We start from the raw sequence: 27,941 nt of genomic DNA on the forward strand, positions 1-27,941 counted from the left end.
AGGATTAGGGTATGGAGTCAATATTAAGGTTAGGGTTGGGGGGTTTAAAAATATGACATCTGTTAGGATTAGGGTTTGGGGTTAATATTAGGGTTAGGTTTTTTTTTTCTATTTATTTTTTATTAATTTATTATTTATGTATTTTATTTTTTGGTTTCCTTGTTTTTAATAATTTTTTATTCAGTGGTTTTGAGCAGAAAAACGCGCGACAAAATGCGCTAAAACACTCAAACACCCAGATTGAATATTTTCATCAAAACACACCAATCTGCCTGATTCAAGCTACAAACAAATCTCCAGAATTTGAGCTTCAGACGACTTGCTATGGAGATGTGAACCGTCTCCATAGGGAATCATTTATTTTTCTACTTCGTTTATTGATGGATATAGCGCTGTGCTGTATAACATGCTTTAACCACTCGCCGATCGCCCGCCGCATATATACTGCGGCAAGCTGACTCTGCTGTGGGAATTGCTGTACCTGTACGGCAATCTGTGGGAGCGCTCCTGGGGGTGAGTGCGCGGCGGCGTGCTCCTGCCCCCACTGGGCAGCAGGGATGCCGATCCACGGGACCAGCGGCACCCGCAATAGCTCACCGCTGAGGGAGAAGGACGGTCATCTGTTGTAAACACAGCAGACCGTTGTTCTCTCTGAAATGATCACAGAGCGCCTGTGATCCTCCTATATAAAATCACAGGTCTCTATGGTCATTTCACAAGTCCCTTCCCCCATACAGTTAAAAAAAAAAACACTTCCCTAGGCTCACACTTAACATTTTGATCACCCCTAGGTTAACCCCTTCCCTGCCAGTAATGTCACTGCTCCCCCCAAAAGTGTCAAAAATGTCAGTTAGGTGTACGATCTGTCCGCCGCCATGTCGCAGTCCTGCTAAAAATCGCAGATCACCGCCATTACTGGTAAAATAAACAAATAATTAAATAAAAATGACCGAAATCTTTCCTCTAGTTTGTAGACATAACTTTTGCGCAAACCAATCAAAATACGCTTATTGCATTTTTTTTTTTTTTTTTTTTACCAAAAATATGTAGCAGAATGCACATTGGCCTAAAAGGATGAAACATTTTGATTATTTTTTTTTTTAATTTTTCTTTTTTTGGGAATGTTGTATAGCAGAAAGTGATTTTTTTTTTCCCCCAGAATTTGGTCCCTTTTTTTTTTTTTTTTTTTTGTTTATAGTGCAAAAAATAAAAATCACCAAAAGAAAGGTATATTTGTGGGAAAAAAGTGACATCAATTTTATTTGGGTACAGCGTCACATGATCGCGCAATTGTCCATTAAAGTAACGCAGTGCCGAATTGCATAAAATGGCCTGGTCATTAAGGGGGAAAATCCTTCCGGTCCAGAAGTGGTTAAGGGAACAGAATCCATTTTTTTTTCTTTAATTTTAATTTTTTTTAGGGTAACAACTACCTTATGCCACCTGTATGACTGCATCTGTACTTTTGCTGATAGTAGGTAATTGTTGGCTCCCGTAGTTTTCCTTATGCTCATATGAACCACAACATGGCCACTTTGCCCACCTCCTGTGCAGCCATTGCCTTGGACGCTTGCAGTCCAGAACTGTACAAACAATTATGCATTTAAAGATGATCTCAGAGCACTCAGAGGAGGAAATCTATGTAGGAAGACGTCTCCTGTTCTACATTTGCCCTGACACAGGCATTCCATGTATGTGAAACGTGCTATTTACAGTCATTTTCCCCACTGATGTATGGTTTAGCTTCATAATTGAGCTTGTGGTGAGCCAGTGAAAGGCAGGGAATTCCTGTCACTCTGGCATTATGGTTTCTGTTTGGCTCCATCTTGTTCGCCTTGAAAAAGATGGCAACCTTCCAGAGGAAGTAATATCACGCTGTGATTTACCAACGTATAAATAACTCATTTAAGATTTGTAATAAATCCTTGTACTCTTCACTGTGCTATTTGCTGCATAGTTATAGTTATGGGTTCTAGACTAGTATATATATATATATATATTTTTTTTTTTTCTGTCGCGCTACGGGTGTTATTTTTTTTTTTTCCTGCTAATGGTATGTAAGAAAAAAATGTAGAATGAAAATACAGATATTTTCCAACTCAAAGGACCCTTGCGGTAACTCACGTTGCATGCGTTGGTGTGCTGCAGTGCCATTTATTTTAATTGTCACCCAGTGCACCTGCGCTAATTTTGCAGCACATTTATATAGAATAAGCTGCCCTAATGCAGTGCAAGTGCACCTCCACTCATGAGGATGGCGCTGTAGTGGGAACAGGTACATAGTTACATAGTAGGTGAGGTTGAATAAAGACTACAGTCCATCCAGTTCAACCTGTGTAGGTGTGTGTGGCCGTAATCATCTCTCATACCCCTGAATGTTCTGATCCTTGAGATGTACGTCTAAGAGTCTTTTGAAAACAACCATACTTCCCGCAGAAACCACCTCTTGTGGTAGAGAGTTCCACAATCTTGTAGCCCTAACCGTAAAGAACCCCCTGCATTGCCTTAGGTTAAAACGCTTCTCCTCTAATCGCATTGTATGTCCTCGAGTCCTCATGCAATCCCTCCGACTGAACAGCTTTTTTTCTATGCTGAGATCACCATTGACATATTTATAAATTGCTATCATGTCCCCCCTCAGGCATCTCTTCTCCAGGGAGAATAAATCAAGCGATTGCAGACGCTCTTCATAATTAAGGTCCTCCAATCCCCTAATTAGTTTAGTTGCCCTTCTCTGGACTCTCTCCAGCTCCAACACATCCTTAGGTACTTAGGAGATGTATGCTCATTTTTTAAGGTAGAAGTGGGATTGGCCTTTGTCTTGTTAAAGGTTCCCATTCACACTTTCGTTGTTCATTGTGGGAATGTACACATTGGCACAACACATGGTAACACATGTCAATGCTGCTCTTGCATTGGTAAACAGGCTGGATAAAAATTTTATACATTTTTTTTTTTTTTTATTTAAATCTGATGATTATTATGTATTTATTTATTTTTTTATCAAATTAATTTTAATAAACTGCTTTTGGAGTAAAAATCAATATATAGATAGTTTTCTATTTAAGATACATTGATATTTAAATTTATTCAGCGTGAAATGGAGCTTGGTTATGTAGCATAAAGCTGTATATTCTGCAATATTTACATTTTTGGTAAACTCATTCAATGAATCCAAGCTCTGCAAGCTGAGATAACATGCACTGCATTGATGCATTCACACAATGTCACACTACCAGCAGGAATGAGTCCTTACATTTAAAGAGCCCCTGTCATTTCAGATCCATCATGGCAGCGCCTGTTAGGGAGCATCCATTCAACTGCTGCTGCCACGTCCCTCACCTTGTTGTGTCACTGCCGCATCACCAGCCGTCCCATTAAAGTGAATGGGACTGTCAGTGAGTCAACAGCTGGTCAGAGGAGTAGCCGCTGCGGGACAGAGATGACAGTTGCTCTTTAAAAAGTGTGATTTAGCCCCAATTCACATCAGTGCAATGACACATTGCATGTGATTCGGAGCACACTGCTCTGAAAACCACACGCAATGTCTGTGCTATGTGAATTCAGCCATACACAACGTCGGATTCGGTCACAACACGCACAGGACCCTTTTTTGGTTCCGTGCAGAAACGAATAGAATGGTGGTTTACACCGATTCGATTTATGTCTGAACTGACAGTTCGCATTGCGATATGTGAACTGATCTGGGGGTGTCGTTAACTTTGCATTGACACCTCCAGCGATTCGCATATAGCAGTGTGAACTGCCTGCGAGTTGAATGCGATGCAGGAACCCGCAGTGGATTCGCAGAGTTCCCGCATCGCATATGTGTGAACCGGCACTCGAATTGAGTTTATTTAAATCAAGCCTTTTTACTAGTGATTTAAATCCAATCCACCCTATTGGTAGACCATGGTAACCCATTCATCATATAATGATAGTAACTCATTTAGAATTACAATGTGTTACTGTGGCTTCCACCCCTCCTATTAAATCGGTAGTAAACTAGCATAATGTGCTAGTATGCATCGCATGAAATAATAATGAAGCCCTCCAGCAGCACTTTGTCTCCGCTGACAGGACTTCCATCTTCACCCAGTGGTCCTTCCGGCTTCGTGTGCTTGGGCTGTCTGATTGGCTGAGCTGTACTGACGTCACTCCAATGCATGCGTGTTGTAATCACGGACCCCGGCATGGAGCTATGAAGGGATGGCACAGTTATGCTGTCCCTTCAGAGCGAATTTGCTGGTGACATCACCGGCTGCATGCAGCATGAATATCTCCTAAACAGTGCAAGTTTAGGAGATATTCATTGTAGCTAAAAGTAAGCCTTAAAGCGGAGCTCCAGACCCTCCACCAAAACATTAAAAGTCAGCAGCTACAAATACTGTAGCTGCTGACATTATTAGGACACTTACCTGTCCAGGGATCCCACAATGTCGGCACCCCAGCTGATTTTTCAATCTGCTCTTGGGTGCTTTTGCCGCCATTCCTACTGCACATGTGCGAAGCACGCTGCGCTTTGTGAATGGCCCGGCGACGGGGAAGGAAGAGCGGGACCTAATTTCGGGGGACCTCGCCACGACGAGGTCTCCCAGGAATGGGTACAGGTACCTGTCAAAAACAGGTATCCCCTCCTTTCTCTCCCCCCCCGAAAGGTGGAAAATGTGGTAGCGGATGGGGGGGGGGGGGGAGACAAACAAGTGGAGCTTCCCCTTTTGGGTGGAGCTCCGCTTTATTGTAGGCTTACCTGTAAGAACAAGTCAAACAGAAGAGTTTACTACCAGTTTAACCAACCCAATGCACCTCTGATGCACATACGCTGCAGCACATCATGACGCACTAAAGAGCACTACCTTTAGCGCTTTATAGTGTGCTGCTTCAATAGGAACCGCCCATGTCTGATTATTTTTTTTTGTGCCCATCTGCTGCGCTGCGTACTCCATTCATTTGAATTGGCTGCCTTAACGCAACACACATTAACGCATCAGAAAGGACAGGTGTTAATGGGCCTTAAACATTGACTTCTTGTCCCTTTTGACATTTTACTTTACTTTCTGTTCCTTCTGGCATTACCTGCATAGGAAGTGAGGCACAATTACAAAGTGTGAAGAATCACGTAAACGGGAACCCAGACCGCAAAGGGCAAAAAAAAAAAAAAGTTACATTGAAGAATGAAGAAAGTCGTACTTTCAGTACTTTTACATAGAGTGCATAGATTCCTGTATTGTTCAGGGTGCCTGGGCATCTGCTGCTCAACAATTCTGGAGTCTTGGTGTATTCTGATGTCCTCTATAATGACCCTCAACAAGTACGGCCCGTGTCGACAGGTGCTTTGTTCATGTCAGACACGTTTTGCATTGCCATATATTTTTGTGAATGCAAAATCTGCTTCAAGCTGGTGAAATTTCCCTGTCAAGGAGTTCTTAATGATTCCCAAAGGGCCTCAAACTAATGCCAAGGACCAGTTAGATTTTCTAAACAAAGGGCCAGTTTACTGTCCTTCAGTCTGTAGCGGGGCCGGACTGTGGTCAGAGGGGGTAGAAATTCTCTTGGCATCAGTGGGAGTAAACAGTTTCCCAATTTTTGGTATTAGGGGGAGGAACTGTGCCCTGTCTTTGGTGTCAGTGGGAGAAATGGTGCCCAATTATTGGTGTCGGTGGGAGAAATCGTCCTCCATTGTTGATGTCAGTAGCTTGAATAATGCCCCATTGTTGGTGTCAATAGTGCCCCCATGACCGTATAAAGGCAAACAAAGGGCCACATTCAGCCCCCATGCTACAGTTTGGAGATCACTAGCATAGACACAAGTCCGTTAGCACAGCCCCTTAGGAAACCTGTCCTCACTCCTGAGATCTCCAAGTTTAGTCTGCTCCACACCTCGCAACTTATTCTTGAGGTTCTTCTGTGCTGGATCCTGCTCCTTTCATGCAGAATGCTCCAGTGGGAAGATCATGCTCCCATTGGAGTGAGAGGAAATTCCAACATGCCAGAGAAGCGGGACTCCACAGTAAAAGTCAAGCATGAGAACGAATCAAAAGTTTGAGCGCCAGACCATAATCCTCATTCCAAACTGCTTTATCAATCCACCAAAAGCAAACACATCCAACACTTTTCAGGGGGTCAAACAACCTTCCTCTTCATTGGAGCTAAAAAAAAAAAAAAGGAAAAAAGGATAATAAATATGAAATATTCATATTTAATATTGCTTTATTTCAGCCCTGATGAAGGGGGGTTGACTCCTTTTGACTCTTGTATCGTTTTGTATTGTTTTTTTTTTTTTTTTTTTGTGGACTCTTTAAAGATTTTGGTTTGGCACTCCTTTTGATTCATGTTCTAAGTTGTGTCCACATTGGAGGGTAGCCCTGTTTGTATGTGAGCTGCCAAGCTAGGCCAGGGGCACACTATGAATGTTTGTATTAATCAGCTCTGAAGTCCCCGTTCCTCTTGGATGGGTTCATTGGGTTCAAGGCCACACAAAACAGAAAAGCACACCTCTAGCGCTCAGAGGACTTCTATACAGTCCAAAATGTTCAACAATGAGAGTCAGTGAGTTTTTTTTTTTTTTTAATCCATTAACTGGAATGCTCAGTCTGCCCTCCTTAGGCTGGGAAATCTATAATGAAACTGTAAAAAGACACAAACAGGAGAGCGCTAATGCCCTAGTGCATTACCAAGAGATTATTATGAAATGGACAAATATGGCAAACACATACAGGAGAGGAAACTTATCACACCAGTGACAGTCCAGTGGTGGCGAGGTGTCATCCCATGCAATGCACCACAGTGCTGAAAGGCTAACGCGTTTCCGGGGACATGCCTCCTTCTTCAGTGCATTCTCGTGTTGGTGTCTTTTTACAGATTCAAGGCCATACATCAAAGACCTTTGGTTGGAGCAGCATCAGCTAAGTGTGTACTAATTGGGGGTAATAAGGGAGGGCATCAGAGCCTACTAAGGCGCACGTTTATACAGTAGTGATGTGGCCTAACGACATCCATACAGCTGCTTTTAAAAAAACAATCTAAAAAACCCATTTTTAAACTACAGCAATATGCTTTACAAATGTGCTTAGTGCTCTGGGGTCGGAAAGCAACATTAATTTCAATGGATGATTAACAAGGCAGTATAATCATACAGGTAGGGCCCAGTTCACACTGGTGCAACATGCGCTGCGACATGAGAGCACAAGTTGCGCCCCATTAAGTGCAATGGAACAGTATGTAAGTTGTGCCAAAGTCGTGCTGGGATGTCGGCTTTGAAGTCACGGCAGTGAGAAGGCATTAAAGGTATCAGAGGAGCCTCCGCTTCTATCATTGTTTAATGGATGGTTAAAGAAAAAGCGCTGGAAGAAGGAGCATGTGGGTGGGGCCAACTCGTCAGGTGCAGATGGGGCCTTTTGCTCTCTTTCACTTTTCTCCTTTCTCCAGACTCTCCAGTGAACACACTCCTTAATGCCTGAAATGTGGCATCAACATTGCAGCAGGCAGCCTCTCTTTGCTCCCACGTGGCTGGCTCCGTCTGGACAAAACTCCTTCCTAATTTCTATGCACAGGAAAGGGGCAGGGCCCAGCAGAGGCACGCCAAAAGCAGACGAGAGTGTTAACTCCTTCCCTTCCAGCTGGGCAGAAGCCGCTAACTAGCATAAATAACAATGCAGTGCAGACAGGGCTAAAATACTCACAGGCACCCTGTCATGTTACCAGCCTTTCCTGCAATCATTATCTTTAGCAGTTCACATATTGATGTTGCTTGTTGGTGGGGATTGCTCTCTAATGGCCTTCATACATGAAATTAGCGCTTTGTACGGGGCTACTGGTCATCACAATTAAGTATTTTGGTTTCATAAAGTGTTTTATTGAATTTTACAAGTTTAGTATTTTGATGTTAAATATTTGGTACCAGCAGCATTGTTTATCATGGCCCAATATTTATAAAGCCGAGTCCTGATACAAAAAAAAAAAAAATAGGCAGTGCGTATTGGATACAGACAGCATGTATTAAGTGGATCGGGCGGAAAGTCATTCACCGTCCGCCAAAAACAGGAATCCCAGGACAGCCTGCAGCCTTCAGCATCTTGACTGGGATTAATTTAGGGATGGAAAAACGATCAGAGACCTAGCAGGATATCATCCATTTGCACATACTGTATGTACTTCACTTCATTAATGCATGCCATATACTTCAAAACTCAGAGTATTTCTTTAATTTTCAATTTGTAGGATTGTACTTTGATGTGTTAGCACGTGCCATTGGACATGGCTGACCAAATCATTATCCCAGTAATTTAAAGAGGTTGTAAACCCACTCTTATAACTTATACCTATAGGTAAGCCTTTAATAAGGCTTACCTATAGGTCCTGTAAATATCTCCTAAACTTGCACCGTTTCGGAGATATTTACTCTTAATGCAGCCAGTGACGTCATTGGAGCATGCGCTCTGAAGGAACGGCCACCCGTGCTATTCCTTCAGAGCCCTGTGCCGTGAACGGCGGCTCCCGTGCGCTTGAGCTGGAGTGATGTCATCGTGCCTCCGGCCAATCAGATGGCCGGAGGACGCGAAGCAGGACTGCCGAATAGGTCGTCCGTTTCACCGCTGAGCGGGCGACACTGCGGGGACTTTGTTCAAAGGTAAGTTTTTCATAATGAGCTAGTATGCGATGCATACTAGCTCATTATGCCTTTGTCTTGCGAGGTTTTTTTTTTTCTTTTCATTTTTCAGTGATCTTCACACTGGTACGTTGTGCTTCTGTTGCTTTGTTAGAAATCCTGCTTGCCACAGTTTTGGTGCATATTTGTTCAATTACAAAAAAAAAAAACAAAGCGCACCTCTTCATTGAAAAAACACCTGTGTTGCATTTTTAATGTGGTTTTTGAGTCACATGACTTATGAAAAACGCACCGTAAATGCAATGCAATTGCTGCAAAATCGCACACGTTTTTCGACTGGCATTATCGGCACCTTTTATTCTATCGCCAAAACACTGATAACCATGTTTTCAGCTGATAATTTTGGGCGGCCAATATCGGTTCATTCCTACTTTAGATGAGCCTATCACCTCACTTTAGAAATAATCAGGGTTGACAGTTGCCAATTGACTTCATCTTCTGCTTCCCTCGTAGTAATACCATGTGCAGTCTTCTGGATCCAGATTCCGTTATGCACAACTGTATCGAATAACAAAGTCCAATAGATATTTACAGTAATTCATATTCGGCCTGTTATTTCTCTGCTGTGTAGTTGTGGGATAGGGATTAAAGGGCCTATCCACCTAAAAGCGAACATTTAGTGAAAGATGGAGCCTAGGGAGCGGAGTCTACCTCTGCTTTTTTTACACCCTGAGACCCTCTGCACCGGTCTCATGAGGGACTTATGCCTCGTACACACGCAACGATTATCCGCCGACCGATCGGCCGTCTTTTGTCCAGTGTTGTTGTGTTGGTTGGAATGTGCTCTAGACTGCACACGAATTTTCTTGGCCAACAAAAACCAACTTCAGAAGTGATGTCATGTGCTGGTTAACTTTCCGTGTGTAATCTGTACTGACTGACGGAAAATCGGCCGTTCTATTGACGGCCAACAAAAATTTTATAGCCTGCACACCAGATTTTGTTCGGCCGAAAAGTTGGAGTCGGTTGTCGAAAGCATCATACTAACAAGCCGAAAATCTGCCGATTGGACGTTGGCCGAAAATTCACGGCCAACTATCGATGCGTGTGTACGAGGCTTTACTTTAAAGGGAAACGTCTGCTCCCTGGATGACTGCCCGAATTACTCAACTATAACACATCACTGAACTCCTCAGCAGGCTGTCAATATTCCGATTACTCTGAATTGATGAAATCGCGTTGCCATGAGCGCAGGGCGATTGGGCATCATTGATCTTATCATTTAAACTGATTGGTGTGTCTGCAGAACAAGCCAGATGCAGGTAAGGTGCAGTGAAAGCAGCTGTCCTGTTTGACGGCAGGGAGGCTGGATGAACACCAGACACTGTCAAGGAAGCCGGTTTCCTATCATTGCAGACTTTGCACTGTTAAAGTAAACATTTAATGCAAAGAACCCGAAAATAAAACAGATGGTAATCTGTATGTAAAGATAAATTTGTCTTGTGACGTAAGTGTTGTAAAGCACTTGAGCTGACATACGTTTTTTGGCGTGTGTTGTTTTACCAAAAAATATTTTATTTTGTTTTCTTTAACCATTTCTGGACCGGGCCTTTTTCTGACATTTGTTGCTTACGAGTTAAAGTCAGGTTCTTTTTTTTTTTTTGCTAGAAAATTACTTAACCACTTGCCGACCGCCGCACGACTATCTACGTGGGCGGTCAGCCCCTCACAGGCAAAGTGACGTAGGTCTACGTCGCTCGCCTGTGAGGGTTTAGGGAGCGAGCGCGCGCCGCCGGAGGCGCGCTCCCGCTCCCGCGTGGTCACGGACCCCCCCGCGCGCGTGACCGGCGGACCCGATCGCCGCCGGCCACTCTGCGATCGGCGGGGGAGAGGGAGATAGTCAGGCAGCTTGTGTAAACAAGCTGCCTGTCATTCTCCTCTCTGTATGAGAGCTGATCACATGGATCTACTATGTAGATCCATTGATCACTCTGCATACAGTTGAAGCCACAGCCAATCACAGTTAGAATCACGCCCCTAGGGACACACACAGCCCCTCCCTCTCAAATAAAGTTAACCCCTTCACTACCAGTGCATTTTTACAGTAACAGTGCATATGTATAGCACTGATTACTGTAGAAATGTCACTGGTAACCCCAAAAGTGTCAAAAATGTCAGTCAAGGGTCCGATCTGTCCGCCGCAATGTCGCAGTACCGCAAAAAAAATCGCAGATCGCCGCCATTACGAGTTAAAAAAAAAACAACAAAAATGACATAGGTAGCATAAAACAAATTGGCCGAAAATATTAAAAAATTTTGATTTTTACATTTTTTTTTGGGGGAATTTCATATAAAAAAAAGGGAAAAATATTGCTATTTTTGCAAAATTTACGCTCTTTTTTTGTTTATAGCGCGTGATCAAAAAATCGCACAGGTGATCAAATACCACCAAAAGAAAGCTCTGTTTGTGGGAAAAAAAGGACGCCAAATTCGTTTCGGTACAGCGTCGCACGACCGCGCAATTGTCCGTTAAAGTCACGCAGTGCCGAATCGCAAAATGCCCTCTGGTCGTTTAGCAGCCAAATCCTCCGGGGCTTAAGTGGTTAAAACCCCCAAACTTTCTTTATATATATATATATATATATATATATATATATTGCAACAATCTACATTTTTTTCTCTAGGGTCTCTGCTAAAAAAAAAATATATATATATATATATATATATATATATATATATATATATATATATATATATATATATATATATAATTTTATCACACCGTATTTGCACAGCGGTCTTACAAACGCAATTTCTTTTTGGAAAAAAAAATCAGTTTTTTAATTAAAAAATAAGAAAACCGTAAAGTTAGCCCAATTTTTTTTCTATAATGTGAAAGATAATTTTATGCCGAGTAAATAGATACCCAACATGTCATGCTTCAAAGTTGCGTACACTCGTGGAATGGCTACAAACATTGGTACTTAAAAATTCCCATAGGTGACATTTTAAAAATTTCTACACGCTACCAGTTTAGAGTTACAGAGGAGGTCTAGGGCTCAAACTATTGCTCTCGCTCGAACGATCGCGGCAATACCTCACATGTGCGGTTTGAATACCGTTTACATATGTGGGCGCGACTTGCGTATGCGTTCGCTTCTGCGCGCGAGCCAACGGGGACGGGGCGCTTTTATTTTTTATACTATTTTATCTTTTATTTTTACACTGTTTTTTTTTTTTTTTTTTATCACTTTTATTCCTATTTCAAGGAATCTAAACATCCCTTGTTATAGAAATGAGCTTGACAGGACCTCTTTAATGTGAGATCTGGGGTCAAAAAGACCTCAGACCTCACATCTGTACTAAAAAAAGAAAAAGTGATTTTTTTTTTCCATGATGAAAAAAAATGGGCTCTTTAAATCCATTGCTAGGAAGCGACATATGGCATTGCTCCGGTCCTCCAAGGCCATAGAGTCGAGTGAGAGCCATCATGCCTAGACAGTCGCATGGGTGCACAGACCATGCTTGTTCGGTGCTATGCAACTATGCAGCTGTCAAATTGGGAGCAGCGGCTGTGTCCATGCAGCTACTGCATCCCAACTGACCTGGATGGGTCTGCCTGCACAGGGATGCATGGAACACCTGTGCATCCCCAGACAGGCAAACACGGTCATGCATGGGTGTAGGCTTGTGTGAACAAGACCCAACTCTCCATAGACTTGAATGGGACTATTCTTTTAGCTCTACTGTAAAAGTCTGTTCACATTTTTTTTTTTTCTCCCTTTAGGGGAAAGTGTAGTTGTCTTCTAAAGAAATGGTTCAGTGGTTTGCTGACTCAAGATTTATCATCAGCAACAGTTTATCTCTAGGTATATGGAGGTTCCATAGCAACACAGTGTTGTCATTGAGCTTTGCTGGTATTTTGACTAATCTAAGAACGAAATCATCTAACCTGTCACTGACTCTTAGGATTTCCAGAACAGAGAAAGACCAGATACATTTTATTTTTCCAAGAGCCTGTCCTGAAGATCTGAATGCTATAAGCAAAAAGCTTTCTTCTATTTTAACAATTTTATGTGCATATATACTCTCACCAGCCACTTTATTAGGTACACCTTGCTAGTACTGTGTTGGACCCCCTTTTGCCTTCAGAACTGCCTTAAAGTAAATGTAAAGCTTTCTTTTTTCATTAAAAATAATAAACATCTTCTACTTGCCTGCTTTATGCAGTGGTTTTGCACAGAGTTGCCCGGATCCTCTTTTCGGGTCCCATGCCGACACTCCTGGCTCATTCCTCCTGTCGGGTGCCCCCGCAGCAAGCAGCTTGCTGTGGGGGCACCCAAGCCGAGCCGTTGCTCTGTGTATCCATTCACACACGGAGCGGTGGTTCAGCCCCACCCCCTCCGTCACCTGATTGGCTCACTGGCTGTGCTGGCTGCCAATAGACACGCAGGAGTCCCTGGAGAGAGGCAAGGCTCTCGTGAACATTGTCAGGAGGAGCGGGGGCTCAGGTAAGTATTGGGTGGGGGGTGCTTTTTTTTTTTTTTTTTTTTTTTTTTAACCTTTGTGCCTTGAATGCATGAAGGTAAAAAAAACCTTGTAACTTTACAACGAACAAGTGCATCCTGCATTTTCGGTTTCAGTTTCGGCACTGGATTTTTTATCTGAGTGCACTTTTATCCCACAAGTAATTGCACAAATTGCATATCCACCCGGACATTTCTAAAATTGGAAAAATATGAGGATGAGAAGACACCAAAAAAAATATGCCTCCGTTTCTCCTCCAATTGAAGTGGTTGACAGATGACTTCCCATAGAAGAGAAGCAAAAGCATATCCTCTGCGTGGTGTCCTCTCAGGCTGCCTATGCGTGTCGGTGCAGGCAGCATCCCCGCATCAGCATGTAGTCCTGTTGCCAGGAGCTCACAGGAGAGAGGGTGGCTACAGTGGGGCTCCATAGAACACTGCCAGCTAAGGAGGCCTATTCATACCAGAAAGAGGGGCAAGCTAGAGAGGGCCAGATGAAAATGCAATCCAAAATGTTTAATTTATTCATAAATGATATAGCACGGGGATCTCCAAACTACAGCTCTCCAGCAGTTTCGGAACTACACATCCCATGAGGCATTGTAAAACTCTGACATTCGCAGACAAGACTAGGCATGATGGGAATTGTAGTTCCTGAACAACTGGAGGGCCATAGTTTGAAGACCCCTGAATAGCAGATAGGATAAATGGCTCAATCTGTGTTTGCTGATGATACAAAGCTAAGCAGGGCTATAACTTTACAGCATGATATATAAACTTTACAAGAAGACCTCAATTCATATTCTTTCACAGAAAGGTAAGCTTGGACAGATATCTTTTTATATATCAAAGTTCAAGAAAAATATTCACCTATTTTAGTTTTGTCCTTCAGTGGCCACAGAGCTGATGCAATGGAAAAATAGTTGCAATAGTAGAAGTGCTTTTAAAAGGTATTGGAGCTTACAGTAAGCGATAACCTCTGGAGCCTTTGCTGATCTTTTATGGAACAACAGGAGCTTATGATTTTGCATAGGTACCCAAGCCAGCTAAGAGCTTGCGGTTTGCATCAGTTCTAGAGCAAGCCAGGAGCTTAGGGTTGGCATTGGGACTAAAGGAAGCCAAGAGCTTAGGGTTTGCTTTGGTACCAGAGCAAGCCAAGAGCCTGAGGGTTTTCATTGGTACTGGAGCAAGCCAAGAATTTAGGGTTTGCTTTGGTACCAGAGCAAGCCAAGAGCTGAGGGTTTTCTTTGGTACTGGAGAAAACCAAGTGTTTAGGGCTAGCATCGGTACTGGAGCAAGCCAAGAGCTTAGGTTGGCCTCGGTACCGGAGCAAGCCAAGAGCTTAGAGTTGGCATCGGTACCGGAGCAAGCCAAGAGCTTAGGGTTGGCATCTCTACAGGAGCAAGCCAGGAGCTTAGGGTTGGCATTGGTACTGGAGCAAGCCAAGAGCTTAGGGTTGGCATCTCTACAGGAGCAAGCCAAGAGCTTAGGGTTGGTATCTCTACCGAAGTAAGCCAAGAACTTAGGGTTGGCATCAGTACTGGAGCAAGTCTCAAGAGCTTGGGGTTTGGGTACCGCAGCAAGCCTAGAACTTGGGGTTTGTATAAGTACCACAGCAAGCCTACAGCATAGGTTTGGCATAGGTGCCGCAGTAAGTCTAAAACTATAGGTTTTATATACGTACCCCAGCAAGCATAGAGCTTAGGGTTTCTTAAGGTCCACAACAAGCTTAGAGTTTGCATAGGGGCTGCAGCAAGCCTAGAACATAGGGTTTACATAAGTACTGCAGCAAGCCTACAGCATAGGGTTGGCACAGGTACTGCAGCAAGGCTAAAGCTTTAGGTTTGGCATATGTTCCACAGAAAGCCAAAAGCTTAGGGGTTTGCATAGGAACTACTGCAAGCCTAGAACTTGGGGTTTGCATAAGTACCACAGCAAGCCTAGAGCTTAGGGTTTGCATAGATGCTGGAGCTGGCAATCATGGAGCCATGGTATCCGTCCTGTGCTGTTTCCTTAGCTAACCCCTAGTACTTTGAGAATCATTTGTCATGTATTTAATGTTTGCTTCTACAGCAAAGGTTGTGTGTTTGTGTATTTATAAGGTAGAGAGATGTTTTTGACAAATGCTGCCTTTTGCATCCAAATGCTGTACTGCTCAAATACGTGTGTATGAATGCAAAATAACAGCAGAAAGATGTGCCTGCAAAGCAAACCATTGAGGTAAATGGGAATCTGTGACCTGCTAGACGCACAGACACGCGCGCAGGCACACGCGCGCAGGCACACGCGCGCAGACACACGCGCGCAGACACAAGCACGCAGGCGCATGCGCACAGGCACACGCACCACACACCCACGCACGCACACACACACCACGCCACGCACACACACACCACGCACACGCGCGCACACCACGCACAGACACGCACACCGCACACAGACACGCACAGAGACACACACACCACACACAGGCACACAGACACACACACCACACAACAGACACAGGCACACAGACACACACACACACCACACAACAGACACAGACACACACACACACACACACACACACACCACACAACAGACACAGGCACACAGACACACACACACACACCACACAACAGACACAGGCACACACACACACACCACACACACACCACACACACACACCACACACACACCACACACACACCACACACACACCACACACACACACCACACACACACACCACACACACACTACACACACACCACACACACACACACACCACACACACACACCACACACACACACCACACCACACACCACACACCACACACCACACACACACTACACACACTACACAGACACACAGACACACAGACACACAGACACACACACACACAGACACACACTACACAGACACACAGACACACACACCACACAGACACACACACCACATGCACACGCACACACCACGCACGCACACCACACACACCACACACACATGCATATATGTATGTAATTAAAATTCTTTGATGCTTTTTTTCTTTGCCAGAAATCATACATTAGTAAAATAAAACTGACCCAAAACCATTGTATTTTTTTAAAACTGTTTGTTTGCCTTTAGCGACTAAAGTCTGGATGTAAATTGTATTGCTGCATCACATTTAGCAATCCTGTCTGTTTAACCAGGTGGCCCTATGCCAGCTGTGTTTTTATGTTGTGTCTCCCTGGAAAATGAAGCAATATCCGTTTCCTAGCCAGCATGTTTCTACTTGGCCTGATTTGGCTTCCAGAGCCCGTCGATTTTCTATTGAGTTTGTGCTTTGTAACGTACACTAATTAACTTCTTTTTCTTTTTTGTCTATCTCAGAACAATGACAATCGTAACTGGATCATTTCTGGATGCCTTTCAGAAAATAGCAGATATGGCTATTAACACCAGAGGTAATTATTTTGGTTTCTACCCTATTTTTATATTGCTCTGACATCTTCCCATAAGAATATAGATTATCTGCAAGCATTACAGGAATGCGCACATATTGATTTTTTTATTCAAAGGCACTTGTAGTAAAGAAGCTTGGAGGCGGCCATGTCTGACCCCCTCCTTCTGAATGTTCCTGCTGATTGAATGGCTTCAGGGCCTCTTGCACAAAGACGGTGATCGGCTGAAAAAAATGCTCTAGTATAAAATTCTCTAAGCTGCAGGTAGAACACACTGCTGGCCATAGAAGGGAATGGCTGTACGTGGTTTGTACACTGATATACTTGTACACCGCTATTGGCATTCATGCGCTCATTTACACCAGTGCATTAACCACTTGCCAACCACCTGCAGTAGTTATACTGCGGCAGGTCGGCTCTGTTATGCAAAACAACGTACATGTACCTTGCTTCGTGTGGCTAGAGGGGGAGCCAATCAGTGGATCCGGCGGCCGCGATGTCTGGTGGGCACCCACGATCGCTCCCCATGGAGACAGAACGGCGGTCTGCCAATGTAAATAATGCAGACCACTGTATTGTCATTGATGAACAATGGGATCCTGTGTTCCTCCTATTTAGGAACACAGGTCTGTGTGTTCATCCAGTGAGCCCACCCCACACAGTTAGAAAGCATCCCCTAGGCACACATGTAACCCTTTGATCGCCCCTGGTGTTAACCCCTTCCCTGCCAGTGTCATTAGTACAGTAACAGTGCATATTTTTAGCACTGGTTACTGTAGCAATGTCACTGGTCCCCCCAAAAGTGTCATGTGTCCGATCTATCCGCTGCAGTGTTGCAGTCCTGCTAAATATTGCTGATTGCTGCCTATACTAGTAAAAAAAAAAAAAAAAAAAAAAAATCGAATTACTTAAAACTTTCCCCTAGTGTGTAGATGCGATAACTTTTGCGCAAACCAATCAATATACACTTAGGGCCCTTTTACACGGGCGCTTTGTATGTCCGCAAATCATCCTATTTTTTTGCGGATGATTTGCGGACATAATGTAAGTCAATGGCATTGCGGATGTCAGCGGAATACCATCCGCTGACATCCGATTTTCTTCCTTTCAGTTCTGTTCCGTTTTTACGGAACAGAACGATATTTTTCCTCCGTTTGAAAAAACGGAAAGGAAGGAAAATCGGATGTCAGCGGTGTCAACCGCTGACATCCGCAATGCCCATAGACTTACATTATGTCCGCATATCATCTGCAAACGAATGGGATGATATGCGGACATACGGAGCGGATGACACAAGTTTCAGCCGCTCCGTGAAAAAAAAAGACTGGAGCGGAGCCAAAAAACTGAACGGCCGTGTGAAAGAGCCCTTATTGGGATTTTTTTTAACCACGAATTTGTAGCAGAATACAAATTGGCCTAAAATTAGGGGGAAAAAAAATATTTTTTATTGTGAATGTTTTGTAGCAGTAAAAATATTATTATTTATATATTTTTTTCAGAATTGTCGCTCATTTTTTTTTTTTTTTTTTTTTTTATAGCACAAAAAATAAAAATCGCAGTGGTGATCAAATACCCCCAAAAGAAAGCTCTATTTGTAAGGGGAAATAGGACATACAATAAATTTTATTGAGATACAGTGTCGCATGACCGCGCAGTTTAGTAAAGCAGTGCCGTATTGCAAAAAAATGGCCTGGTCATTAAGGGGGTGAAACCTTTCGGTCCCGAAGTGGTTAAAGGATCAGCGTATATCCAAGTAGAGGTGCTCTCATTTCTTTGGCTGGCTGTACATGCCACTGGATGGGGGAAAAACGCTGGCAGTTTATGCGAGAGCATTTATTTGGTCCCTGTTTTTTTTCAGCCTTGCAACATCGGTGTACATGGTCAAAATGCCCTTCACATTTTTTTCCTCTCATAGACTGTTAGAGATATTTAGTTGGAGGCAGTGGAAGTGGAAGTTGTTTGACTTCAGCTTAAGCCCCGTACACACGCACAGATTGTTGGCCGTAAATTTTCGGCCAACGTCCGATCGGCCGATTGTAGGCTTGTTAGTATGATGCTTCCGAACAACCAACTGCGACTTTTTGGCCGAAAAAAATCTGGTGTGCATGCTATAAAATTTTTGTTGGCCAACAACAGAACGGCCGATTGTTCCTCAGTCAGTACAGATTTCGGCAGACAAAGATCAGATGAGCAAGACTGGGCATGCTCAGAGAAGAAAAAACACACGGAAAGTCAACCATCACATGACATCACTTCTGAAGTTGGTTTTTGTTGGCCAACAAAAGTCCAGTGCAAGTCTAGAGCACATTTCAACCAACACAACAACACTGGACAAAAGACAGCTGATCGGTCGGCCAACAATCTGTGCGTGTGTATGGGGCTTTTAGTCTTGAGGAAGTCTCTGGAATTAGTTCTGTATGTAGGCTTTATCACCCTGGAACCTGGGAATATCATTAGGACGTATTTTCATCATAGTGTGACCTTGTCCTATAAAATAGTCTGCTAATCCTTGGCAATTATACCGCCATGAAGAGCAACCATCAGACCTAATGACTTCCACATGGCGGTTTTAAGTCCCATCAGAGGGTCCTCCACCATGTTTGGCTGTTGAGGGTTAAAGGCACCTTTTTGGCTTTCTTCAGATGGAGAAATGTCCGCATGTAAGCAGGAGGGTGCAGGATAACATATACAACAGTTGACAATTTTCTGTTTTTTCATTCTTACCCCATGTCATCCATCCTTCACATATAATTGAATAGAAGAGATCTGAAAATGAATCTGACCCCCGGATCCCAAAAATATTTTTAAGGTAGCAACAGTACAGAAGTATATCAATGTTCATCTTTAAAGTGTTACTTAAAGAGGAAGTAAACCCTCCTCTGCAAGTTGTACCTATAGGTAAGCCTATGATAAGACTTACCTATAGGTACTGTAAATATCTCCTAAACATGTACGGTTTAGGAGATATTTACCTTACATGCAGCCAGTGACGTCCCTGGCGCATGCTCTTTGAAGCAACGGCCGCTGGTGCCGTTCCTTCAGAGCTCCGTGCCGTGACCGTCGGCTCCCGCGCGCGTGCGCGAGAGTGACATCACCGTGGCTCCGGCCAATCAGATGGCTGGATGCCGTGATCCCGGAAGACGGGCGACTGAACATGTCGCCCGTCATAGAGGTAAGCGGACGGCACGGCGGGGGCTCATTCTAAGGTAAGTATTTCATAATGAGCTAGTATGCGATGCCTACTAGCTCATTATGTGTTTCTCTTGCAGGTTGCAAAAAGAAAAAAAAAATTTTTGGGGGGGTTTACAACCTCTTTAACTCACAACAGTAAAATCAGTCTGTATATGCAGAATAGCTTGCTTGTTATACTCACTGTGGAACCGAAGGGGTTAACCCTCCGCATTGTGAAAAAGAAACTGTTTGATCCTGGTTTCTCTGATCCTCCCCTTCTTCCACCAGTCCATCTCCTGATACTACAGAGCATTGGGGTACTCTGCACATGCTCAGTTTGGTGTGTATTGCTAGAGCGTTTTTTTTTTTTTTTGGAAGGTGTGTGTGTAATCAGCACAGGGCCAATCAGCACTGTCCAGGCAGAAAGTCAGGGGGTCATGCAGCCTCCTAGGACAGTCAGAGGAGAATGGAAGCTCCTCCTACAAGCTTTAACCGGTGCTCGGCTGGACACTGATAGAAGTCAGAAGACTGCTATATACTGCTGATGGGAAAAGGTGTTTAGGTAATTTAATATCCGTGTACTGTGGGAGAGCAGATATAGTGAATGCAGGCTCCTGGGTTTAGTAACACTTTAAATGGCTGTCTGTGTCCCTGTGGGGCCCTCTTGGGTTCTAAGCCTAGGCTGTGTAGGAGGTCATTAAAGTGTATGCACATTATGAAAACTTACCTTTAAAACAAAGCCTTCTTGCAGCGCACTGTCTCTGCTGACAGGGTTTCCATCTTCATCCAATCTTCTCTCTGGGTTCTCAGGCTTTGGCTGTTTGATTGGCCAGGCTGCGGTGATGTCACTCCTGTGCTTACGCGTGTAAGCCCCTGGCACAGCACAGAGCTTTGAAGGGACCGCACTGTAATGCCGTTCTTCAGAGTGCATGTGCTAGAAAGTCACTGGCTGCTGCTCGCTGGAATATCTGCTAAACGGTGTGCATTTAGGAGATATTCATTTCACCTACAGGTAAGCATTATTATAACTACCACTTTAAGAGTCTATGCTGCTTACAGCAGACAATCCCAGGGGATGCACCCCCCCCCCCCAGCACACAGCAAGTGATTGACACTTTTAGTTCTCCATGTTTCTCTGGGACTGGAGGGAAAGGACACACCCTCCTCTACACACTCAGTTCTCAGATTACACTCAGCTCTCCTCTCAATGTAGTGTGAGTGTTCAGATCTCTGCTTTCTGAAGCTCAGAAATGCTGTTTAAAATGTGTGCTTTAGGAGGCTGTAGAGGAGAGAGGCTGCAGATAAACCAGTACCACTTATGCAGGAGGATTTGTTTAATCTCTGTGTATCACCTAAGGCCAGTCACTTCAGTGTTTATATATGTAAGGGTTTACAGAAGGCTTTTCAATGAGATTAGTTGACTCACTAATGGCAAGATGGAAAGCTCTGATGAAAGATTCTTCAGAATTTGTGTAATTAAGTTCTGCGGAGACTGTTGGAGCTTTATAAATCCTGTATTAGAATGGCCTTTTCTTTATTGTTTACTGATTTCAGTTGTCATTTACACTCACCAGGCACATAATTGTGTACACCTTGCTAGTACCGAGTTGCATTCAATTCAGGACTGCCTTCATTCTTCGTGGCATAGATTCAAAAAGGTGTTGGAAACATGCCTCAGAGATTTTGCTCCATAGTGACATGATAACATCACACAGTTGCTGCAGATTTGCCGGCTGCACATCAATGACGTGAATCTCCCATTCCACCACATCCCAAAGGTGCTCTATTGGATGAGATGTGGTGAGTGTGGAGGCCATTGGAGTACAGTGACCTCATTGTCATGTTGAAGAAACCAGTGGTGAGATGATTGGAGCTTTGTGACATGGTGCATTATCCTGCTGGAAGGAGCCATCAGAAGATGGGGACACTGTAGTCATAAAGGGATGGACATGGTCAGCAACAATACTCAGGTAGGCCGTGGCGTTTAAACGATGCTCAGTTGGTACTAAGGGGCCCAAAGCGTGCCTAGAAAATATTCCCCACACCATTACACCACCATCGGCCTGAACCATTGATACAAGGCAGGATGGATCCATGCTTTCATGTTGTTTACACCAAATTCTGACCCTACCATCTGAATGTCGCAGCTAAAATGGAGACTCCTCAGACCAGGCAACTTTTTTCCAATCTTCTATTGTCCAATTTTGGTGAGTCTGTGCAAATTGTAACCTCAGTTTCTTAGCTGACAGAAGTGGCACCCGGTGTGGTCTTCTGCTGCTGTAGACCATCTGCTTCAAGGTTTGATGTGTTGTGTGTTCAGAGATGGTGTTCTGCATACATTGGCTGTAACAAGTGGTTATTGGAGTTACTTTTGCCTTTATATCATCTGGAACCAGTCTGCCCATTCTCCTCTGACATCCACAAGGCAACTTCCTTCATGCAACTGCCTTCATGCAACTGCCGCTTGCTGGATATTTTCTCTTTTTCGGACCATTCTCTGTAAACCCGAGAGATGGTTGTGCGTAAAGAACCCAGTAGATCAGTGGTTTTTGAAAGACCAGCCTGTCTGGCACCATAAACCATGCCACCTTTAGGCTCCATGTACACGGGACGTTGTTAAAAGTCCCTTTGAACGCTGGAATTTTTAGGACGTTTGAAACGTCCGTTAGGTCGCGTTTGCACCCGCGTTTAGCGGGCGTTTGCGTTTAGAACCGTTCCTAGAGGTCAAAAAAATGATTCCCCTTTAAAATGGAAAAACGCGAACGCTAAACGCGGGTCATCGCGTTCGGTCGCGTTTTTGCGTTTGAACGCCGGGAAACACACGTTCGAACGCAAATAATTGCTTTCCAAAAAACATCCCTGAACTCAACTGCCTGCAAATGACTGTAAACGACCCTGTGTACATAGGCAGATAAGATAACATGGAGGTGGGTTCAGGGGCTTCTGAAAAAAACGCCCAACTGCTCGTAAACGGCCGTTTACAACGTCCCGTGTACATGGAGCCTTAAAGTCACTTAAAGCGGAGTTCCAGCCTAACCGCACACTCACCTGTCCCACGGTCCAGCAATGCGCCATCTTCTCCCTCTCTGCTCCGCGGCGCCGGCATCACTGATGTGGGCACCCGGCTGTGACAGTTTGCGGTTTCACAGCCGGGTACGCACTGCGCATGCGCGAGTTGCGCTGCGCGCCATGATTGGCCGGCAATCTTCTGGGACCTCTGACATGTCCCAGAAGATTGTAGGGAGGGAGGGGGAGAGGAGAACTTCCGCTCAGGGCGCCGCGGCGCTCCGAGCGGAAGTGGGAGCGGGTACCTGTCAAAACTAGGTACCCGCTCCCCCCCCATCCCAAAAATGACATGCCAAATGTGGCATGTCAGGGGGTTAGGACTATTTAAAGCGGAAGTTCCACTTTTGGGTGGAACTCCGCTTTAAATCCCCTTCCGTCCCCATTCTGATACTTCAACATGTCGTCTTCACCACATCTAGATGCCTTAATGCATTGAGTTGCTTCCTTGTGATTGGCTGATTAGCAATTTGTGTTACCAAGCAACTGAACAGGTGTACCTAATAAAGTGGACGGTGAGTGTATATCTCTAAGCCCGTATAGAAAAGTATACAAAGTGTATTTTTAGTAGCCCTGTAATTCAGACAATATGGTCAGTGATGCTCAGTTTTTCATGCAGATGGATGTCTCGGAATTGGGACAGGTTTGTTTATGAATAACCATGCGGCGATATCTGGTGATTGGGGTACAGTGGAAGATTGATGAAGGTGACTTGTTAGCACAGGATGTGTTGTGGCCGGACACGGGGCAATCCCCGAGTGTCACTCTTGTCAATGCCGCTCTGTGTTTTCACAATGTTGTGTGGTTGCTTTGGTTACTCACTGTGGGCACAGGCCACCAAAAAAGTTCCGTTAAACCATCCCGCAGTTGCGGTTAAGAATGTGTCGAGTGAATGTTTTTTAGTAACTGACGTGTTACACATTAGGACATCCTACATTTCAGAAGGATTAACCCTTCTTTGATCATTTTTAATGTGGCACATAGGCTTGTGACGGTATCAGATTTTCATGCTGCGATTAATTGATTAAGGTTTTGCCACGGTATACGGTATTATCACGGTATTCTATTATTAAATTTAAATTATTAAATTTCCACCTCACTTCAATTTCATTGCTGAATTTAGGGGCTTTGGTTCACTTATGCACATTATTATATAGTCAGTCAGTACAGACTCTGTGAACCAGGCCTAAAATAGGTCATCAAGCAGTGTCTGGCCTAACTGGTGATAACTGGTCCTGGCGCTCGGCTCTGATCCGATGGCCTGGTCATTAAGAGGGCAAATCCTTGTGGTCAAGAAGTGGTTAAACCTGAAGGAGGTGTTGTTTATAAATGACTTTACTATTGCTTTAGGCCTGGTTCACATGTATGCGGGTTGGTGGTTCACATGTATGCGGGTTGGCGGCCCACATTTGCACAGGCATAGCAGCCCATTGATTTGAACGGGCTGCTATGCCCTCATTTTCCGCAGAAAAAAGGTGCATGCAGCATTTTTTTAAAATTCAGTGGCCTTGAAATCCATCCTGCTTTTGCACCATGCGACTAACCTGCAGTTCCTGCTCTGGCAAGCTTTCTGCATTTTTTGTAGACACTGCTTGATGGCTATATAATAATGTAATGTGGGCTGCTATGCGTGTGTGTGTGTATATATATATATATATATATATATATATATATATATATATATATATATATATATATATATATATTTATTAGAGCTGCACGATTCTGGCCAAAATGAGAATCACGATTTTTTAGCTTGGAATAAAGATCACGATTCTCTGTGTAACAAAAAAAAAAAATTGGGATAACTTTACTGTTATGTTTTTTTTTTTTTTTTTTTATACATTAAAGTATAATCATTGCGTTTGAAAGACTGCTGCGCAAATACAGTGTGACATAAAATATTACAACAATCGCCATTTTATTCTGTAGGGTCTCTGCTAAAAAAATATATAAAATGTTTGGTGGTTCTAAGTACTTTTCTAGCAAAAAAAAAAGTGTCAGAAAAAGATCCAGTCTTTAAGAGGTTAAACTTCCTTTCTCCCTGGCAGAGGGAAGGAAAAAATACAATGTAATCATTTTTGTTTATAGTTACTCGGAGACTTATGCTGAAAGGTGTTAGCTGTGTGAGTGAATGAGTCATCCAGCTCACTGAAATGTATCAATTCACAAGTCAGGCAGACTTGACAGAGAAACTCGGTATTTTAAAAATGCCACAATAACAATACCGTGGCTATGCAATACCGCGATATATCGAATTACCGAAAACCGGCATATGTCTAGTGGCACATTGTCTCCTTGAAGCACAGAACCTAGTAAAGGCATACTGCACAACTTTGAATAAAAAGTATAACTATTCAAATACTGTCTATACAGAAAAAGGAAGTTCAGACTGCAGCGAGGCAGCTGGTAGCTGATCAGTTTGGGAAGAACATTTTTCTTCTCTAAGCAATTCGTGGAAGAAAAAAATAGATCTAAAAGTCTTTTTAAGTCTTAAGTATTTGAAATTTGCATAGTGATCCTGCCATTAGGATCATTGTTTGGGCACATCCTGGTAAAGTGTGACAACTGTCTCCAAATTGTGCTCCTGCGTGGCCACCCTGTCACATGCACCCCTGGTGGAAGACTCCATGTTAGCATTGTGAAGGCCATTTCTTACACTTCACTACTACAGTATTAAGTAAAGTTGTGTTTATAGTTTTGACTAGAACAGTGGTCCTCAACCCTGGTCCTCAGGGCCCATTAACAGGCCAGGTTTGCAAGATAACTGAAATACATCCCAGGTGAAATAATTTGCTGCTCAGTGATTGCAGTACTCTAGTCTGCTTCTCCCCAAGGGAATACTTAAAATCTGGCCTGTTAGTGGGCCCTGAGGACCGGAGTTGAGGACCACTGGACTAGAACATAGAAGCACATATAATGGTACCTACATCCCATGCAAGTGAATGAAAAATCCAGAACTAGCAAGTAAGGACTTACTAGTCCTGGATTTTTCATTCATTTCACTACTACACATAAAAATCTACTTTCGCTTTCATTTATGGAGGAGCACAGCTCCATATCTTCTTGACCCTTGCGTTATGCTGCCCCCTACAGAAGTAGGACAGTAGGAAAAATTGACTATGCTTATAGGGCAGTCCTAAGGGATATACTCCCACTTCCTGCTATAGGGCTTCAGTTTTTTTTCGTCCTGGTCAGGGGTAAGGACTTAATTCCTTGCTGGGATCTTTGGTCCTGCCATTTTTTCCTTTTTAAACAGATTTTTTTTTCTTTTTATTATTTTCTGAACTACAATCAAGTCTGTTGCACAGTCTCCGACTGTCTTAAAAGACTATTTGGACATCACTGTGTGACCCTTGCAAGAGTTCGGCTGGACACTGAATTTTCAGAAATCCGTTCCTACTCCGTCCAACTGGACTACCTGGGCCTGACTCTGGATTCGGCCTCAGCCCCAGTGTTTTCCTCTGGAGGCAAAAATTCTGAAGTTGCAGCATGCGATTCGGCTCCTGTTATCCAACTGGCAGTCATCTCTCAGGACTTGCATGCAAGTGCTGGGCTTAATGGTCTCCACCTTCGAGGCGGTTCTGTTTGCTCAGTTCCATACCAGACCTGCAAAAGGAGATTCTTTGCCAAATGGGAGACAAATCCACAGTCCCTAGACAATCTGATCCTGTTGAGAAGGGGTACGAGGGGGTCCCTGATATAGTGGCTCCGCTCCCCGGTGCTTCGACAGGGAAAATCCTTTCTCCCCCTTTACTGGATGCCAGCCTGTCCAGGTGGGGAGGTGTCTTGGGCACAGATCCAGCTCAAGGGGCTTGGACTCGGAAAGAGTCCAGTCTGCCAATCAATGTCCTGGAGATTCATGCGATCAGGCTTTGTCTGTCCCTGTGGCCGGATCGCCTGCGGGGGCGCCCAGTAAGGATTCAATCAGTCAACACCACGGCTGTGGCATACGTCAATCCCCAAGGGGGCACCAAAAGTGCCCTGGCGGTCCGAGAAGTGGCTGGCAGAACGCTTTGTTTTAGTTCTTTCTGCTGTGCACATTCTAGGGTTGGAAAATTGGCAGGTGTACTAACTCAGTCGGCAGGCGCTGGATCAGGGCGAATGGTCTCTTCACCTGGAGGTGTTTCATAAACTGTGTCAGGGACTCCCGATGTGGACCTGTTGGCCTCTCGTCTCAATCAGAAGGTTCAGAGGTTTGTGGCAAGGTCTCAGGATCCTCTGGTCGATCCTGCGGACGCTCTGGTGGCACCTTGGGGTCGGTATTGTCTAATGTATGCCTTTCCTCCATTACAACTTCTGCTGAGACTTCTGCGCTGAATTGAGGCAGAAGGGATTCCAGTCATTCTCGTGGCCCCTAGACTGGCCTCACCGGTCTTGGTACGGAGGCCTAGTAAGACTGGTAGCCAATGCCCCTTGGAAACTCACACTCAGAGAAGATCGTTTGTCTCAAGGACCAATCTTCCATCCTGCTTTACGGTCGCTGGCTTTAACGGCCTGGCTATTGAAAGGCAGGTACTGAGGGACAGAGGGCTGTCGGATTTGGTAATTTCCGCTTTGGCAAACTTCTTCCAACGCCTGTTGTCCACAAATTCCTCGGTTCACACTTTTGTTCAGGGGGTACACCACCTGGCTCTCTGGTAAGGTCCCCGGTGCCTCCGTGGGACCTCAATTTTGGCATTGTCTGTTCTTTGTCTGGATTTTTGTCTTACGTAAAATCCTTTTTCTCTGATGTTCATTGACGGACACAGCACCCAGCCCTCTGTTCAGTTGGGTTATGTATTCTTCTGACACTGATTGTTAACAAAACTGAAGTCCTATAGCAGGAAGTGGGAGTTTACCTCCTAGGACGACCTTAAGGGTGTAGTCCATTTTTTTTTTCCGCCTAGTGTTCTACTCCTAGGGAGAGCAGCATAACCCAAGGGATCAAAGAAGATATGGAGCTGTGTCCATCAATGAACATCAGAGAAAAGGATTTTATGGTAAGACATAAATCCAGTTTTTGCTACTCATTGGTGTTCACTTATATTTACTATTATATTATATATATTATGTGTGTGTGTGTGTGTGTATATATATATATATATATATATATATATATATATATATATATATATATATATATATCTACACTAATCTACAGTATCTT

General features: G+C 43.9%; 1 protein-coding gene across 2 annotated transcripts in view; it reads left to right on the forward strand.

The window, feature by feature from the left end:
- LOC309567592 (protein MTSS 1-like) overlaps nt 1–27,941 on the forward strand; it is a 233,830-nt gene that overhangs the window by 90,587 nt on the left and 115,302 nt on the right. For both annotated transcript variants that reach the window (XM_082272986.1, XM_082272987.1), the window contains exon 3: nt 16,488–16,561. In XM_082272986.1, the coding sequence (XP_082129112.1) occupies nt 16,488–16,561 (74 nt within the window). The remainder of the gene's footprint in view (nt 1–16,487; nt 16,562–27,941) is intronic.

The sequence above is a fragment of the Pelophylax lessonae genome (assembly GCF_965119305.1).
Source record: "Pelophylax lessonae genome assembly, chromosome: 11".
Taxonomy (NCBI): domain Eukaryota; kingdom Metazoa; phylum Chordata; class Amphibia; order Anura; family Ranidae; genus Pelophylax; species Pelophylax lessonae.